The 20,058-nt window shown below is 43.0% G+C and overlaps 1 protein-coding gene and 1 non-coding gene across 10 annotated transcripts in view; both read right to left on the bottom strand.

The window, feature by feature from the left end:
* Positions 1-4,486: 4,486 nt before the first annotated feature.
* On the bottom strand, positions 4,487-4,700 carry LOC143300885 (small nucleolar RNA U3). The gene has a single exon (XR_013057706.1). It is a non-coding gene; the product is annotated as a small nucleolar RNA U3 (small nucleolar RNA).
* Positions 4,701-8,394: 3,694 nt separating this feature from the next.
* LOC143300695 (uncharacterized) overlaps positions 8,395-20,058 on the bottom strand; it is a 163,792-nt gene continuing 152,128 nt past the window's right edge. For 8 of the 9 annotated variants that reach the window (XM_076614543.1, XM_076614544.1, XM_076614546.1 and 5 more), the window contains 2 exons: positions 16,319-16,411; positions 8,395-10,833 (listed from right to left, as the gene is read on the bottom strand). In XM_076614543.1, the coding sequence (XP_076470658.1) occupies positions 10,723-10,833; positions 16,319-16,411 (204 nt within the window). In that variant the 3' untranslated portion in view covers positions 8,395-10,722. Of the gene's footprint in view, positions 10,834-14,627; positions 14,657-16,318; positions 16,412-20,058 lie in introns of all 9 variants that reach the window. The other variant, XM_076614547.1, reaches the window with a different exon arrangement.

Below are 20,058 nucleotides of genomic sequence, written 5' to 3'. Positions count from 1 at the left end.
CCATAGATGGAACCCACACTCTTGTCTGCTGTCTTGTTTTCACCAAGCTTGATCATGTTAACGCTTTCCTGGTTGGCAACCCAAAATACCTGCTTCACAAGCTCCTGGTTGGCAACCCAAAATACCTGCTTCAAAAGCTCCAAAAGGTTCAGAACAATGCAGCGAGGCTGATTCTGAAATTTCCAAAATGTGAACATGCTACACCTCTTATGAAAAAAAAGTCTGACATGGGTTGAATAGTAAACACAACCTCCAGCCAATCACCATCTTTCAGCCTCTCCCTTCTGACAAGCTCTTTCAGTCAGGACAAAACCCACTTGATTTGTGAATTGTTCTCTCCCTCTGCCCCCCCTTCCATCCCAAGCCATCAGAGTTTGTCTGTTTGAACTATTCGTTGTAATTTTGGGAAATCTTTTTTCAGTGTTGTGATAAGGAGGTATCAAGGTGTACAGACTGATCGATATGGTCCTTTTACTACACCATAATTATCAACACATTCGCCAAAAAAAAAAAAAAAAAAAAGTTTACTGAAGACTGCAGATACCAGATGCATAAACCTTATATGCCAGATGCCTTGTCAGTCTGCCATATCGCAAAGATTTATTTGTAGCCTGGGGCTTATATTTTGACCACCAGCATTTTAAGTCGAAGGCAGAAAAAAAGGAAGAAGAAAAGATGGATTTTTAACTTAGTAGGATGGAAGGGAAAACCAGAGAGGCCAGGCCCAGGCTTTGACACAGGTTGTCCACGGCCCTTATTTCCTCCTCAGTGACTGGCGGAGTGAACGTCCATGTGAACACTACTCATTCCATCTTCATGGGTAATATTTGTAGATATTGCTCACAGATTTTCTGTTGTGAAGTGGGGATTTTGACAAAACCTTTAGTTCGTGAGCTTTGCAGACGCCATTTACCGAAACTGCAAATTCCGAAGGGCGGTCACTTCTGCAAAAAGAAGCACACGACTCCCGCTGATAACAACTCGCACGGTGTTCTGCAAGACAACTGTTGATATAAGGAGAAGAGCAGTCAGCGACCCACCAGACTCAAGTAATCCTCACTGGCTCAACTTTACACTGCAGCAGACTACACCCTGTATGACTACATCAAAGTGTGATCAACAAACACAAGTGAAGCTACGAACTATTCATAATACCGGTACGGTAAGTGTCCGAACTGTAAACAGCTCAAGTCCAGACTCGTGCATGGGTGCACTTTCACTTTCACTGCGTTGACGGCCACAATCATCAATTTGATTTTTACGCCGTTTTTGTTGGGTTGCGATGAAAGAAAAACAAGCTACAGAAAGTGACAGACCTATTAGTGAGGATGAAAACTTAGTCCTACTCTAAGTGGGTTCTCCGGCAGGCTACTATCACTTCACTTTTCGCCCTTCCGAGCTAGCCGGTCCCTTGCTGACCTAAGACAGCAGGGCCCCAAAAATAAATTTAAAAAACCCAAAAATATTAGGGTAAGAGAGGGGGTGGGGAGGAGGAGGGGGGGTAGGGGACCTGTTATCTAATTAACTACTGATTGGGGGGCACCCTAGACTTAAAGGTGTCCAAGGTGTCTGCTGCTAAAGCTGTTTCAGGCAGGTTGTTCCAGTCAGGTATCGTTCCACTGCCTGGAAAGCAAAAAAGTGAAGGGCAGGGGTCCAGGCGCCCCCTCCGACCGAAGCAGAACAAAAAATATTAGATTTAAAAGGCATTTGGAAGGCTTCTGTGCAATTAAAAACAGAAAATTTCATCTAAAAATCACTGATTTTGTTTTTGTTGTGTCTATTGACAGATAGACATAAAAGTGATAAAACCATAACACACACTATCTAAAGACCTTAAATGGTGGAAAATAACTCATCATAACCAGGAATGAAAATCAATACAAATGGTGGAAAACATCTCATCTTGACAATGAATGAAAATCAAATAGCTGCTTGTGAGGAGCTGTTTCATATAAAATGCAAATGGGTTAGGGAAGAAGACAAAAATGACTGCAGGATTCTTCAAAGACAAAAAAACTTAAGTTTATAAAAAACCTTTTTGGTGGTGGATGAATCCTCTTTGTGTGTGTGTGTGTGTGTGTGTGTGTGTGTGTGTGTGTATGGATGTATGTATATGTGTGTATATACATCTGTATGTGTATATATGTATATATAATTTTGTGTGTGTGTGGGTGAGTATGTATTGCACTGAATGCAATGGTCCATCAAAACAGAAAGTAGTGAGATGTCATCACCCTTTTCTCACATAGGCTTTCCTATTGACACTGTCCTCTTCCCATCACTTGACAACGGGCCTATGGTTCGAAACGTCGTATCTCACTTAACAGAGTTTTCATCCACCACCAAAAAGTTGTTTTATTTATTTATTTTTTTATTGTTTTTTTTTTTATAAACTTTAGTTTTTTGTCAAATGGGTTAGGTTTAAAGTCCTTTCAGTTCTAGTTCACCCTGGCAACACCTATCCACATTTCCAGACCTGTTTACCATATATTTGTATTTGGTGTATTTTTGTCAAAAAATTGGTGTACTCTTCTTTAAAATGGTGTACCAAGCAATCATGTCCTAGGCTGTGATTCAGCTTCCTCATATATGCCTGTATTGTTTATCTATTGCAGATTTATCACTATAAGTGCTACTGATTTCAGTTTAGCCCAGTTGCATGACCATTATTAACCCCCACTGTAAACAGCAACACACAGAGTTGAAAAGAAAAGCCAACATTTGCACTGTGAAACACTCAGTGTCAGGAATTGACAGATCCAAGCAAGATTTCTACTATCTGGGATCAACATTTACTGTTTTTTGACTTTCCCAGTTTGGCAGCTCATTGGAAAATTCGCTTACGAGGATGGGTTTTGTACTAACATGGCTTCCAGAAACATTAATGCACCAAACCCAAACACACACACACACACACACACACACACACACACACAGAGATTCAAATAGGTCTAAAATCAGAGCTATCATGGCCTGTCTAGAAGTCAGGAGAGAGGGGTGGGGGTTAAAGAAAAAAAAAGAAAAAAAGAACAAACCATCTGAAAGTATCTAGATCATTGGTCTTCATAAACTGTGTCACACACACACACACACACACACACACACACACAGAGTGATAGGCAGAGTGTGTGTATGTGTGTGTGTGTGCATGCTGTGTGCATGCTGTATTAAGAAGTCTTAATAAATAAATAAATGTGTGCATGTGTTTCAAGCGTTCACATTGTGTGTGTGTGTGTGTGTGTGTGAAAGATGGTGAAGGGTCACAGTACCAGAGAGGGTAGGTGGTGCAGACTGCTGTTACATAATCTACATGAAGGCTGCGTAGATACAGGGTTTGGATGTTGAGTTTAACTCACTCAGTACGGCCAGTCCTCTATTCTCCTCAACACAGACCCCTCGGATGTCCAGTGGGTGTCTGAATGACCCAACCTTTAGCTTCCGTCGTCAGAATTGTGGTATTCTTTGTCAACATTCACGTCTTCAGTATAAGAGCCTTCCGCTTGCAATATTTTGATGATGGTAATTGGGCTGAAACGCTGTTAACGTCGTCTCTTTCGCCGTTCGTATGAAGAGAGTTAACAACCTTTTGGCACTGTGGCAAACAGGCCACTATTTCCAGTGTCCGTTCAGATGTGTGGTGCCTTCATCAGAAGTGGACTTTGACACCCCACTCTGCTCCCATCCTTTCTGCCAACCTGTTCTGTCCATGTAAAGGGGGGGGGGGGGGGATGGGAAGTGGTGTCTGGTGGAGGGAAGCAAGAGGAGTGAGGGGTGTAGTCTAGTGAGGGGATAAGGACAGAAAATTGAGGTCATGTTTGTGTTGACTTGATTTCAGTTACAACTATGACTCTACAGAATGGTGGTTTCCTTTTTTCTTTCTTTTTTTTTCTTATCAGCACACAGGACCTTAACACTGCGATGATGTGGAGTAAGAGGTAAGAAACACACACAGAGAGATGGGGAGAGAGACAGAGACTTGGGAAGAGAGAGAGAGATCGCAGTCAAATAACAGGAGGGGAAGGAAGGGTTCGGGATAGCACTGCAGTGATTTTGACAGCTCTGCCAATGGGAGTAGAAGGGTGAGGTTGAGGAAGGTTGGGGAGGGTGGGAGGTGGACACAGCCATTCAGTACTTTGCTCTCTTGGACTGACTGCACGAACGGGTAGGCGCTTTTTTTTCCTCTCCAGAAATAAAACGTTACGTTCCGTTTATGACAAAAACCTTAAAGCTAAATTCCGTCTCAGGACGGAAGTTGCATCCGTGCAGACTTATGCTCACTAAGCAAATTTACTGACGTTTTATGATATTGTTTTCCTTGAAAATAAGACCTGAACCAGCACGCATTTAAGAATTTTCAAGTTTTGATGGTGTATAGGACTCGTGTTTGCAGCGGTTTTTTGTGTGTGAGTGGACAGGAATTGTAAGCTTAGCGGACGTATTAGTAAGATGTGTGGATTTCTTTCTTTGCAATTGAGATTTGTCCGTAACTGCTCAGACTGCCACCTCTTCCTCCAGTCCCACGAAGGGAGAGGAACGTTCATCAATGGCGATGATTGATTGCTAGAGCCAGCGATCAATCACGCCCGCTTCGCGTTCAGAAGAGGTGGCTGTGTCTCTTCATCGCAGGTTACGGTCCTGTCAGTTTTACCTGACATCTCGGCAGAGCATACTTTTGAAGTGATCCCTAAAAGTATGATCTTAATGCTACGTTCGCGAAAACGGAGCCCGACTGATTTAAACTTCAATATAAAACCACTTTGACATTTTTAGTTAATAAAAAAATGTATTTATTGATATCAAATAAGAACTTAAAACAGATTTTTTTAACTTTTCTTCGTGAAATCTTTTTACGATATTTAGTTGTGATTTTTTTTTTCATAAACACAGTAATTTAAAACACAAATTGTTCAAAACATGTAAAAAAAAAAAAGAAGAAATTTTGACAGGTATATTTGTTTCTAAAAATAAACACATTGGGTTATTTCCCATTTGGGTTATTCCCCCTACACACTTGTCTACTTGTTTATACCATTTCTGTCCCTCTTTGGCCCTCACCAATAAGTTGTATTACTTTTTTGTGATTACAAATATTTCCAAGCTGGTAATGCTGCTTCATATTTGTGCATGCTCACAACACCACTTTGCTGAGGACTTTCTCAATGACAGAACTGAGTCAGGACATGTCGGACTGAGTTGAGATAGGGTCGCGTCTCCTTCCGGACAGCCCGGTTACGATCAACATGCTATTTTTTGTCGCTATATTTACTGGAGGCATGCTGCATTTTCCCTTGGGGGTGATTCATTTTATCTTATTTTTTTCCCTTTTAATAGAATAGTAGAAAGTCTGCCAGCGTTCTACCAACAGACGCTTGTCGTCCGAGCAAGCTACCTGTTCCAGCCCCGAGTACATCCTCATCAATGTTGTATCAAGAAGCTACTTGAACAACACACACACACACACACACACACACACACACACACACACACACACACACACACACCCTGTTCACAGCCCCTCAATGCAATATCAGGGACAGAAAAAAGACACATACACTTAAGTTCACGCAAGCTTTTTTGAAATCACCATCGTGTACACAGCGCAGGCCTTCAAGGGTGGTGCAGGATTGTTCCCCTCCCCAGCACCTACGGGTGTTTCTCTTTCTTCTCCTCAACACCTACGGGTGTTTCTCTTTCTTCTCCACACAAGCTTTTTTGAAAACTACATGTCTTTAGATTTGAAATGAGACAAAGCGGCGTGTTTTTCAGACTCGGAGGCAGTGAAATCCATTAGGGACTGTGTTACCCCCTATCCTCATTGACACTGTATATGCATTTTAATCATTCTGCCACCTTCCTCATCAAGTAAAAATTAAGTTGAACTTTTGTCAGTGTATTCACATGACATGCTGCTGCCTCAAGTGTATCTGTGTGCACAGAGATCAGTGTATAGCATGATGCTATGCACTTTTGTTGTTGTTGTTGTTGAAGCTGAAACCTTAACCAGGTCAGTTCACCGCAAAGACTGTTTGAGTGCTGTGGCCCTCTTTTTGAGTGTTGACAAGATTTCTTCATGTTTGTGTTTGCACTCAGTACCCTCCATGTGTCATGTCCAAAGTATGTCAACAGCAAGACAGTGTGGTGACAGAATATATTTTTAATTTCAAAGAAATTGTGATCCCCATGTAATTCTGTGGCTTGCATTTGATAAAGAAACAAAATATTAAGCTACTACCAGAACTTCTATAGTTAGTGTTAAAACTTAATTACAGGTGAAAGTCATCATTCTAACATTTATAGTGAGACCAACTAATATCACTTCAAGCGGAAAGACGTGAAAGTGAAGTGAGACCATATATATATATATATATATATATATATCCATAGTGAGACCATACATATATTTAGCTTCAGCCTCTCTCAGTGACCTGTTTTTAGGCAGACTGGGTCTGCTCTCTATGTGATTCTGACATGGTTGTCTCTCGGTGGGATTCTGTGAAACAGCAGGTCCCAATGTCGATGAGAATGGAATTAAAAACATTTCTATTGTTGGAATGCTGCGGCCAGTGTGACTGGGGGTACCTTCTGTCCATGGCTGTCAACGCTTGGAGCACTAACAGTGATTTTTGGAATTAAAAAAGAAGTGCTAATGGATCTGTCTCTGTGCCCTTTACTCATCTTCATTTCTGAATGTGTTATTATTTTCTGTTCTTTATTTTTTGCAATCTTCATATTTTTTACTCATTTATTTATTTATTTTTCCAGCCAATAAAGAAAGCCATGTGTGGATCGCTTAAAAAAAAAAAAAAAAAAAAAAAAAAAAAAAAAAAAGGAAGAAGAAAAAATGTGCTATGTGGCTTGCATGCAACTGAGGCCACACAAAATTATAAAAAAAAACAACACACACACAAAAAACAGTGACTTTTGATCGGCTGTCTTTGAAACGTTTCAGTGAAAGAGGAGGATCAGAACAGTGGGAGAAGTGCATGGCTTTGATCAAGTGGTTGTAAAAAAAATGCTGTCAAGATACGTGAAGTCAAAATTTATGGGAAAACACAGACTCCAGAACAGCATTGAACAGTCCGAGCCAAACTGACACCCGTGGACATTGACCGTCTGATCCATGAGCTGTGTACAGCATCAGCAGCCATGGGGAGCAACCCTTGCTCCCCCCTACCCCCTTCTGACAGTGATGCAAACCCAGGCTTTCTGTGGCCCACTCAAGTTTTTTTTTTTTCCAGTGTGTACAACAGCTTGCATACACATGCAAGTATTTTTCACACTGTGGGAAAGTTATTTGCCAAGATTTTTTTTCTGTGAGGGGCATTGTATAATTTAGTGTGTTTTTTCTTTAGATCTTTTGTATTCTGTTCAATTCTTTAAAACTGAAAGGGAACTTTGTGCGTGTGTCCTGTGTGTGTGTGTGTGTGCATGTGTGCGTGTATGTGTTTGTACTATTGTATTTTATTGTATTATTGTATTACTTTTTTGTCAACAGATTTGTCTGTGTGAAATTTGGGCTGCTCTCCCCAGGGAGAGCGCATCACTATACTGAGAGCCACCCATTTTTTTCTATATTTTTTTTCTGCTTGCAATTTCATTTGTTTTCTCATCTACGTGGGGTTTTCTACAGAATTTGTCCAGGGACAACCCTTTTCTTGCAATGGGTTCTTTTACATGCGCTAAATGCATGCTGCACACGGGACCTCGCTTTATCATCTCATCTGAATGACTAGAGTCCAGACCACCACTCAAGGTCTAGTGGAGGGGAAGAAAATACTGGCGACTATGGGATTTGAATCAGTGCACTCGATTCTCTCGCTTCCTAGGCAGATGCGTTACCTCTAGGCCAACACTCCACTTTGTGTGTGTGTGTGTGCGTGCGCGCGCACATGTGTGAGAGAGAGCGAGCACACATGCAGCTGTGTATGTGCATGCATGCATATACACTGATGGATACATGTGCATACGCAGCGCTATGCATTTGTAAGTGTGCCTCTGCATCAATGATAATTTTGTTTCATGTCTTTTCACTCTAGTGATACTGGACACTTTTCACACTAGAGACACTAGACACTTTTCACACTAGACACTTTTCATACTAGTGATACTAGACACTTTTCACACTAGTAATACTAGACACTAACAAACAAACTGTCATAATAGTAATACTGAAAGCATAATTTCAGATGTAAACAATTCCTAAACATAACCAAATTCATTACATTAGTGTTTTCTTGTTTTCATATTTAGGAAGTACCATTGGGCAATCAAATAAGGTTGTGTGTGTGTGTGTGTGTGTGTGTGTGTGTGTGTGTCTGAGTGAGTGTAAATGCATATGATCACCATACATACAAAACCATTATTTAAAAAAAAAGCTGATTGCACACTGAGAACTTGATCATGACAAAATCTTTATTCGTTTATTGACCTGTACATGATCTGGCACTACAGCTATAATGGATTGCAGACTACATTTCTTTACTCGGCTTTCAATCGGGATAAAGGTACGGCTGTTTTTATAAAATGTAAACAATCTAACAATCTCACACGCATAATCACAAACCAGCAATGGATAACAAGATAAATAATATATAAATATAAAATGATATAGTATCATCCCAAAATCATGTTCACATTAAAAAGTCCTGAACTCATGCCTATAGTCTATTTCAATGTTCATAAGATAAATAAATAATTTTAAAAAAAAGAAAGAAGTTATCATGCATACCAGTCATGTACAAATATATGACATAAGAACACACACCGACCAACAAGCACAACGATGGACATACAGACAGACAACCAAAGTGTGTCAGAAACATGTCGACACCTTAACGGAAAGCACTCCTCCAACCCCCACAACCCACAGGATGCCGGAGAATGTGTGGACGGATATCAGCAGCACAGACAGAATCCTGCCTGGCACAGGGGCAATGCAAGGCAAGTGGTCAGGACACAGGGAACAGGTGTACATTACATAATACTGTTGTGTCCCCTCTGGACGATGGTCACCTGGAATGTCAGCAAGGCCACATGTTGTCCATTATACTTCTTTTCACTGAGAATGATACTGGACAGAAAAAAAGGGAGTAGTGGGGGGTGGAAGGGTATAATGAACTGGATATGGGGAATGTGGACTGAGTACATGCTGTGTGTGTGCATACATGTGTGTCTAAACAGCCTTCATAACTCCTTCCCCACCGATGTCTGCTCTACGATTTGGCTCTGTTTGATGGTGTCGCGCGATATTCACTCAGAAACCAAACATGCTCTCAGCACACAAGGGTACACATTCTGCAGGTTAACAGAGTATTCACACTGCACAGAACAAACTCTGCTGTTGGACGGAGCACATTTCATGTTAAAAGTAATAGCAAAAGCAAATGTTGTGACTGGACGGAAGTATAAAAACAAAACAAAAATAAGGAAGTAAACCGAAAACTTTGGACTGTTAAAATCACAGCGAGGCAAGACACGGAAAAAAAAACAACAACACCACCCACCCCCTTCGGGAGCTTGAGTTCTATGGCTCCACTTGCTCTGTGTCGTGAAATATATAATGTGGAACAAACCGCCAATGTTCATTCATATCAACATATATACATGATTTGGAGAGCCGGTAAAGAAAACTAACATGTGTCTCGACACACAGATACATCCCATTCCATGTCCCAAAGTGAACCAAGACTGTTGAAGGTGGCCGCAAGCTCCACCAAGATGTTCAGCAAAGGAGAGGAATGACCAGTGGACAGACCACTAAGTGTCCGTCAAGGTGCATACCTTGCCTTGGCGTCTGGCTACAAGTCAAGTCGACTTCATTATCTCCAAAGAGAAATTCTACATCCATAATAATGTCCTGCACTGGCTGCTCTTCTCCTTTTCATTTCAACAGTCATTATCACTGGTGACATAATGAGCTCATTATCACACAGTCATTTTCACTGATGACATTTTGAGTGCCTTACCACAGTGCATTACCACAGTCATTATCACTGATGACATGATGAGTTCATTACCGCAATCATTATCACTGATGACAAGATGAGCTCATTACCACAGTCATTATCACTGATAACATGATGAGCTCATTACCAGTCATTATCACTGATGACATGATGAGCTCATTACCACAGTCATTATCACTGATGACATGATGAGCTCATTACCACTGTTATTATCACTGATGACATGATGAGCTCATTACCACAGTCATTATCACTGATGACATGATGAGCTCATTACCACTGTTATTATCACCATGAAGAGCTCATGACCCCACACTCATTGCCACACTAGTTACATACCTCATCACCACCCACTGACCACTGGGTACTAGTGGGTTCCCTCACCCACTGACCACTGGGTACTAGCGGGTTCCCTCACCCATTGACCACTGGGTACTAGCGGGTTCCCTCACCCATTGACCACTGGGTACTAGCAGGTTCCCTCACCCAATGACCACTGGGTACTAGCAGGTTCCCTCACCCATTGACCACTGGGTACTAGCAGGTTCCCTCACCCAATGACCACAGACACTGGGCTGGAGAAAGATGGAAAACCAAAAAAACCCCACCCAGTCTAGCACAACTAGTGGGACAGACAGGAGTACATTTCTTTTTTTGCTGGTTTTCAGGTGAACACACACACACACACACACACACACACACACAATGACATCCGCAACAACTTCAACAATGACAACGATGATGGCAATGACGATCATCAATGACGTGATGACGCTATGGTCAGACCCCGGCCCCGCTCCACGGCCCCTGAGAGAGAACGCACCTTGTCCGACCAGTACTCACTGCTCTGCTGCAGTTGTATGGACAGCTGCAACACAGCACAGCGCAGCGCTCAGCTCATCAGTGACATCATACAATACCTTGTAACTTAGGCACACAAACGAGCAGTTCAAATACAGTACCTCATGACTTAGGCACACGCATGAACAATTAAAATACCAGACCTCAAGACTTAGGCACACACATGAACAATTAAAATACCACACCTCATAACTTAAATTCAACAATTCAAATACAGTACCTTATGGTTTAGGTACACATAGGAATAACTGAAATACAATACCTCATAACTTAGGTAAACCTCATAACTTCGGTACACACATGAACAAAATCAAATACACAACAAATGTACATACATGAAAAAAAACAAAACAATACCTTTTCTTATACGTACATATACGAACAAATCAAATACCTAATTACATATGTACAAGTATGAACAAATCAAATACAATACCCCAATACATACATGTACATCTATAAACTCATCAAACACAATACCTCATTATTTATGTAAATACAAGAACAAATCAAATCAGATATGTAATTTCATACGTACATACACGAATGAATCCAAATACAATACCAAACAATATGTCACAAAATTCACAAACCGAAATGATGAGCATACAGCACAGGCATTTCCAGACAACACAGTATCCATAAAGGAATGTTGGGTCAGAGCCTTCAATATTAATATATAATGTGTGGAGTGATGGCCTAGAGGTAACGCGTCCGCCTAGGAAGCGAAAGAATCTGAGCGCGCTGGTTCGAATCACGGTTCAGCCGCCGATATTTTCTCCCCCTCCACTAGACCTTGAGTGGTGGTCTGGACGCTAGTCATTCGGATGAGATGATAAACCGAGGTCCCGTGTGCAGCATGCACTTAGCGCATGTAAAAGAACCCACGGCAACAAAAGGGTTGTTCCTGGCAAAATTCTGTAGAAAAATCCACATCAATAGGAAAAACAAATAAAACTGCATGTAGCAAAAAATAAAAAAAAAAAAAGGGTGGCGCTGTAGTATAGCGAAGCGCTCTCCCTGGGGAGAGCAGCCCGAATTTCACACAGAGAAATCTGTTGTGATAAAAAGAAATACAAATACAAATTAACCTTTCACCTCCTGGACCTCATCATCATACCACTGTCAATACAAAGGTAATCATGCTGAAGTCTATTAAGATCATATCATTATAAACAAGACAGAATCTAGGGGGGAAATTATAATCTATTACTGTGAACATGCAGCTAAGAATTTCAAAAATCTTTCATGATTATTGTGTACACGGAGAAGGACAGAATTCTAAAGTCAACCTTCCACAAATCAACATAGCTGTTTACATAAATATTTGTATTTGTATTTGTATTTCTTTTTATCACAACAGATTTCTCTGTGTGAAATTCGGGCTGCTCTCCCCAGGGACAGTACGTCACTATACTACAGCGCCACCCATTTTTTTGTATTTTTTCCTGAGTGCAGTTCTATTTGTTTTTCCCTATTGAAGTGGATTTTTCTACAGAATTTTGCCAGGAACAACCCTTTTGTTGCCATGGGTTCTTTTATGTGTGCTAAGTGCATGCTGCACATGGGACCTCGGTTTATCATCTCATCCGAATGACTAGCATCCAGACCACCACTCAAGGTCTAGTGGAGGGGGAGAAAACATTGGCGGCTGAGCCGTGATTCGAACCAGCGCGCTCAGATTCTCTCGCTTACTAGGCGGACGTGTTACCTCTAGGCCATCACTCCATAAGCCAGGAGGCTTACCAAATAAATATCAATCTGTTAAAAAAAAAGTAATAATAATAACATTTCAAGAATAGAAAGCTTAATTTGTTTTCCTGCATCATGACATAAAATACAGTGAACAATACCAACTATTTCCTATCATTAAAAATAGTATAACAACTATTTGCTAAGAAATAACAACTTTTTGTCAGTGACATTTCTGTTTCTTGTTTTAATGATACAAAATGTTGGTAAAAACATTATCTTTCCTGTACTGAACTTATAACTGACAACACATCTATATTCATCAAATAATGACAGAAAATACCATCAACAACTCTGTCAGTTTTTAAGACTGACAGTTTTTGACACGTGTGAAAAATACTATGCAGCCAGATAAACAACAACAACAACAACAAAAAAACACACACACACATGCACACATGTACACACACATGCACAAAAGTGTCGACAATCAAAGGATTAATACCAGGCTCACATAAGAACTTCATGAAATACACAACAGCAATGCTATGATGTGTACAGTTGTCTTACACAGATCATACATTCATTGCTGTTGGGTTAGCATTTAACAGCATGCAGCATACAAATGATCAACAAGTCATTGGTGGATTAGTTGGATACACAACTGAAACACGCATGATATGCTTTGCGTACACTTTGCCAGGAATGATTCATCTACAGACAAAACGCTAGTACGGGGACAAAATCTGTGACATTCACGTGTCAGTGAGACAGACATCCAAGCTGACCCGAGTGATGGAAATCTGTGTCAACCAACACAACTCCTTTCTTGGCTGCCCTCTTTGTTTCAAAAAGGTACAGTCAAACCTAACACATGAGGACCGATCTCCCTGTCACAGTCACACAATGCTGGCCACAGCTGGAAGGCGGCAGAATGGATCAGACACTCATCTCCCAGTACAGTGTCTGTGAGGGCTGACTGTACTATAAGTGTTTTCTTCAAATGAAAAAGGTGGGCTGAATTTTCACCTGCAACAATGCAGGGCAAAGGTTCACACTAGTTTGAGGAATCAAAATCTGACTGACGGGCACAATAGCCAAGTGGTTAAAGTGCTGGACTGTCAATCTGAGGATCCCGGGTTCGAATCGCGGTGACGGCGCCTGGTGGGTAAAGGATGGAGATTTTTACGATCTCCCAGGTCAACATATGTGCAGACCTGCTAGTGCCTGAACCCCCTTCGTGTGTATATGCAAACAGAAGATCAAATATGCACGTTAAAGATCCTATAATCCATGTTATCCATCGGTGGGTTATGGAAACAAGAATGTACCCAGCATGCACACCCCCGAAAACGGATTATGGCTGCCTACATGGCGGGGTAAAAACGGTCATACACGTAAAAGCCCACTCGTGTGCATACGAGTGAACGCAGAAGAAGAAGAAGAAAAATCTGACAGAACTATGATGTAAAATATACACAAGCAGTTAGTCGAACCTTAGTGAGGGGATGAGGGCTGACCTGTCTGTGACACAGGAAAGCACAGACCACAAACACATCCGCTTGCTGACACCAATTTACATCACTCAGGCAACCCGCCACCACAATTTGCAGGATTAACTGTGACAGATGATATGTTTACAAGAAATGATTACAGAGTGAGGTTTTGCTAAAGGGAAGAGACATACAACACCTGGTAGTATGTCATGTAATCACTTCATGGTGACAGTACGTCCCCCCCAACCCCCCAAAAAGGTTACACAACAACATACATATCAATGACCAAAGCATGAAGGCACTGGCATGCAGCAGTACAGGCTGTCTTACAATGACAACCACAGTCAGACTGTTTCTTTCTCTGCGTGTTAACTTTATGACAAACATCCAGGTTTTCAATGTCTTAAATTTACGAAGACAAACAGGTTTTCAGGTTGTTAACTGCATAGTTACATACAGCCAGGTTTTCAGTGTGTTAAAAGTTTTTTTTTCCCGGTTTATCAAAATTTTATGAACAGGCAGGTTTTTCAGTGTGTTAACTGTACAACAGACCAAGAGTGGGCCACAGCATGCAGAGAAAGAGGGCAGAGAGTGCCCAGCAGGCAGCACCCACCTACACCAGGGCCTCCTTGCTCACTGCATCTGTGGGCACACAAACCTCACTCAGTTCTCTGCCACAGACACCCCCCACCTCCTCCCCCACCACCAAGCCAGTGACACGTGTGTAAACAGCTGTGCAGGTTCATGCAGTAAGTACTGTGATGCCCAGTCAGCACTCCCCCCCCCCCTCCCTGCACAAATCACCCCCTGAAGTTGGGGATGGGAGCTGACATGGTACTTTACCCTTTGCTGGAGCCCATTCCCTTACTAAGTTTCCGCTGGCTGGGTGTTTACCCCATGTGTCAGAAACCTCTTGTCAAACTGACCGTATCACTAGGATAATCCAATGCCGAGACTTAAAATTCAACTGTGTATGATTTGTTTCGTTACATACTGCCGATCAGTATTGACTCGGATCACTGAATGTGCAGGGTGGCTCGGTTCTACGTTCTGCTGTTTTAACCCACTGTCACAATACAGGCGCCTGATAAACGTTCCACTGCAGCAGTGGCAATACAGGCGCCTGATAAACGTTCCACTGCAGCAGTGGCAATAAAGGCGCCTGATAAACGTTCCACTGCAGCAGTGGCAATACAGGCGCCTGATAAACGTTCCACTGCAGCAGTGGCAATACAGGCGCCTGATAAACGTTCCACTGCAGCAGTGGCAATACAGGCGCCTGATAAACGTTCCACTGCAGCAGTGGCAATACAGGCGCCTGATAAACGTTCCACTGCAGCAGTGGCAATACAGGCACCTGATAAACATTCCACTGCAGCAGTGGCAATACAGGCACCTGATAAACATTCCACTGCAGCAGTGGCAATACAGGCGCCTGATAAACGTTCCACTGCAGCAGTGGCAATACAGGCGCCTGATAAACATTCCACTGCAGCAGTGGCAATACAGGCGCCTGATAAACATTCCACTGCAGCAGTGGCAATACAGGCGTCTGATAAATGTCCCACTGCAGCAGTGGCAATACAGGCACCTGATAAACATTCCACTGCAGCAGTGGCAATACAGGCACCTGATAAATGTCCCACTGCAGCAGTGGCAATACAGGCACCTGATAAACGTTCCACTGCAGCAGTGGCAATACAGGCGCCTGATAAACGTTCCACTGCAGCAGTGGCAATACAGGCGCCTGATAAACGTTCCACTGCAGCAGTGGCAATACAGGCGCCTGATAAACGTTCCACTGCAGCAGTGGCATTATCAACAATGAAAACATTCCATCCACCTCTCTCATCAAGCCAGAAGCAGACCATATCTCCGGCTGTACCAAGCAGATTACCGTCACACAAAGTGCTTTAAAAATAACATTGTTTTCTTCCTCCTCCACCCACCTCCACAGCACCCCCTTCTCCTCCACCCTGACAAACCAACACTGGATCCACTACCCCCTTCCTTTCCCCACCCTGACAAAGCAAAGTATGTACCCACCTCCCCCACCCTGAATAAAGACATGTACCCACCTCCCCTACCCTGACATAAAACATGTACCCACCTCCCCCACCCTGAATAAAGACATGTACCCACCTCCCCCACCCTGACAACAGACATGTACCCACCTCCCCCCACCCTGAATAAAGACATGTACCCACCCCCCCCCACCCTGACAACAGACATGTACTCACCTCCCCCACCCTGAATAAAGACATGTACCCACCTCCCCCACCCTGATTAAAGACATGTACCCACCTCCCCGACACGCTGGATCCAGTAAGCCTTGTCCAGGTTCTGGGGATCAGCGACTCCTGTGTCCTCCATCGCTTTCTTCAGAGCTGCCCGCGTCTGTCATCAGACATCATCAGGCATCACACAGACTGTCCTCAGAACTGTCTACAAAGCTACGACCAAACCCACAAATGCTCCCCAGCTGCTGATTCAGAGAGTGACGCCTGTGACAAAACAGAGCTAGTCACCAAGAATGCATTAAGTTCTGTGACTACACAGAGCTAAAACATTTTTAAGTTCTGTGATTAAACAGAGCTACAGACATCAAGTTCTGTGACTACACACAGCTACAAACATTAAGTTCTATGACTTCACACAGCTACAAACATTAAGTTCTGTGACTGCACACAGCTACAAACATTAAGTTCTGTGACTACACACAGCTACAAACATCAAGTTCTGTGACTTCACACAGCTACAAACATTAAGTTCTGTGACTTCACACAGCTACAAACATTAAGTTCTGTGACTTCACACAGCTACAAACATTACGTTTTGTGACTAAACAAAGCTACAGTGTCATCAAGGACCATGTCAGGACACAGTCTTCCCCCAAAAAACACGGGGAGTCTGAAACAAAACCAAAAAAAACCAAACAAACAAAACTGAATGAAACTTGAACAGGATTGATCAAATCAATTAAAACAGCAAGGGGAAACAAGAAGTACACTTCTGAGGTCTGAAATATAACAGTAAGAAACTCACTGAGGTATGGAGCTACCTCAGATATCTGAATTAGACAGTGAGGTACACAAGAGGTACAGAGCTGCCTCAAGGTCTGAGATAAACAGTAAGGTATACAAGAGGTACAGAACTACCTCAGGTCTGAGATAAACAATGAGGTAAACAAGAGAGCACAGAGCTACCTCTGAGATATGAATTAAACAGTGAGGTACACAATAGTATAGAACTACCTCAGAGATATGAAATAAACGGTGACTCTGACAGTGAGGTACACAAGAGCATAGAACGATCTCAGAGATCTGAAGAAAAAAAACCCCAGTGAGGTAGACTGTTGCCTCCTAGGTATGAAATAAGCAGAGAGGTAAAGAAGAGGTACACTCCTGCCTCAGAGGTCACAAAAAGGAACAATGTAGAGGTCTGAAATAAACAGTGAGGTACCCAAGAGGTACAGAGCTACCTCAGGTCTGAAATAAACAGTGAGGTACAGAGCTACCTCAGGTCTGAGATAAACAGTGAGGTACACAAGAGGTACAGAGCTACCTCAGGTCTGAGATAAACAGTGAGGTACAGAGCTACCTCAGGTCTGAGATAAACAGTGAGGTACAGAGCTACCTCAGGTCTGAAATAAACAGTGAGGTACACAAGAGGTACAGAGCTACCTCAGGTCTGAGATAAACAGTGAGGTACAGAGCTACCTCAGGTCTGAAATAAACAGTGAGGTACAGAGCTACCTCAGGTCTGAGATAAACAGTGAGGTACAGAGCTACCTCAGAGATCTGAAATAGACAGTGAGGTACAGAGCTACCTCAGGTCTGAGATGAACAGTGAGGTACAGAGCTACCTCAGAGATCTGAAATAGACAGTGAGGTACAGAGCTACCTCAGGTCTGAAATAAACAGTGAGGTACACAAGAGGTACAGAGCTACCTCAGGTCTGAAATAAGACAGTGAGGTACACAAGAGGTACAGAGCTACCTCAGGTCTGAAATAAACAGTGAGGTACACAAGAGGTACAGAGCTACCTCAGAGATCTGAAATAAACAGTGAGGTACACAAGAGGTACAGAGATACCTCAGAGATCTGAAACAGACAGTGAGGTACACAAGAGGTACAGAGCTACCTCAAGAGATCTGAAATAAACAGTGAGGTGCCATGAAAAGACAGGCTGCTACCTCAGGGCACATTTCAGGGCCACAAGATGTCTGCGTCGTTTTCACTTCCCCCTCAGCATCCCCCTGGACACAGCACTTAGGTATCAACCATCACTTAGGTATCAACCATCACTTAGGTATCGACCATCACTTAGGTATCAACCATCACCATGGCCTACAGTCTGTCAGGTATCAACCATCACCATGGCCTACAGTCTGTCAGGTATCAACCATCACCATGGCCTACAGCCTGTCAGGTATCAACCATCACTTAGGTATCAACCATCACCATGGCCTACATGGCCTATAGCCTGTCAGGTATCAACCATCACTTAGGTATCAACCATCACTTAGTTACAACCATCACCATGGCCTGCATGGCCTACAGCCTATCAGGTATCAACCATCACTTAGGTATCAACCATCACTTAGGTATCAACCATTACCATGGCCTGCATGGCCTACAGCCTATCAGGTATCAACCATCACTTAGGTATCAGCCATCACCATGGCCTACATGGCCTACAGTCTGTCAGGTATCAACCATCACTATGACCTACAGTCTGTCAGGTATCAACCATCACCGTGGCCTACAGTCTGTCAGGTATCAACCATCACCATGACCTACATGGCCTACAGTCTGTCAGGTATCAACCATCACCATGGCCTACAGTCTGTCAGGTATCAACCATCACCATGACCTACATATCAACCATCACCATGACCTACAGTCTGTCAGGTATCAACCATCACCATGACCTACAGTCTGTCAGGTATCAACCATCACCATGACCTACATATCAACCATCACCATGACCTACAGTCTGTCAGGTATCAACCATCACCATGGCCAACAGTCTGTCAGGTATCAACCATCACCATGGCCTACAGTCTGTCAGGTATCAACCATCACCATGGCCTACAGTCTGTCAGGTATCAACCATCACCATGGCCTACAGTCTGTCAGGTATCAACCATCACTATGACCTACAGTCTGTCAGGTATCAACCATCACCATGGCCAACAGTCTGTCAGGTATCAACCATCACCATGACCTACATGGCCTACAGTCTGTCAGGTATCAACCATCACCATGACCCACATGGCCTACAGTCTGTCAGGTATCAACCATCACCATGACCCACATGGCCTACAGTCTGTCAGGTATCAACCATCACCATGACCTACATGGCCTACAGTCTGTCAGGTATCAACCATCACCATGGCCTACAGTCTGTCAGGTATCAACCATCACCATGACCTACATATCAACCATCACCATGACCTACAGTCTGTCAGGTATCAACCATCACCATGACCTACAGTCTGTCAGGTATCAACCATCACCATGACCTACAGTCTGTCAGGTATCAACCATCACCATGACCTACATGACCTACAGTCTGTCAGGTATCAACCATCACCATGACCTACATGACCTACAGTCTGTCAGGTATCAACCATCACCATGGCCTACAGTCTGTCAGGTATCAACCATCACCATGACCTACAGTCTGTCAGGTATCAACCATCACCATGACCTACATGGCCTACAGTCTGTCAGGTATCAACCATCACCATGGCCTACAGTCTGTCAGGTATCAACCATCACCATGACCTACATATCAACCATCACCATGACCTACAGTCTGTCAGGTATCAACCATCACCATGGCCTACAGTCTGTCAGGTATCAACCATCACCATGACCTACATGGCCTACAGTCTGTCAGGTATCAACCATCACTATGACCTACAGTCTGTCAGGTATCAACCATCACCATGACCTACAGTCTGTCAGGTATCAACCATCACCATGACCTACAGTCTGTCAGGTATCAACCATCACCATGGCCTACAGTCTGTCAGG

This window comes from Babylonia areolata, chromosome 26 (assembly GCF_041734735.1).
Source record: "Babylonia areolata isolate BAREFJ2019XMU chromosome 26, ASM4173473v1, whole genome shotgun sequence".
Taxonomy (NCBI): Eukaryota; Metazoa; Mollusca; class Gastropoda; order Neogastropoda; family Buccinidae; genus Babylonia; species Babylonia areolata.
Note: the sequence above shows the minus strand (reverse complement) of the source record. Positions and strands in the feature narration are given on the sequence as shown.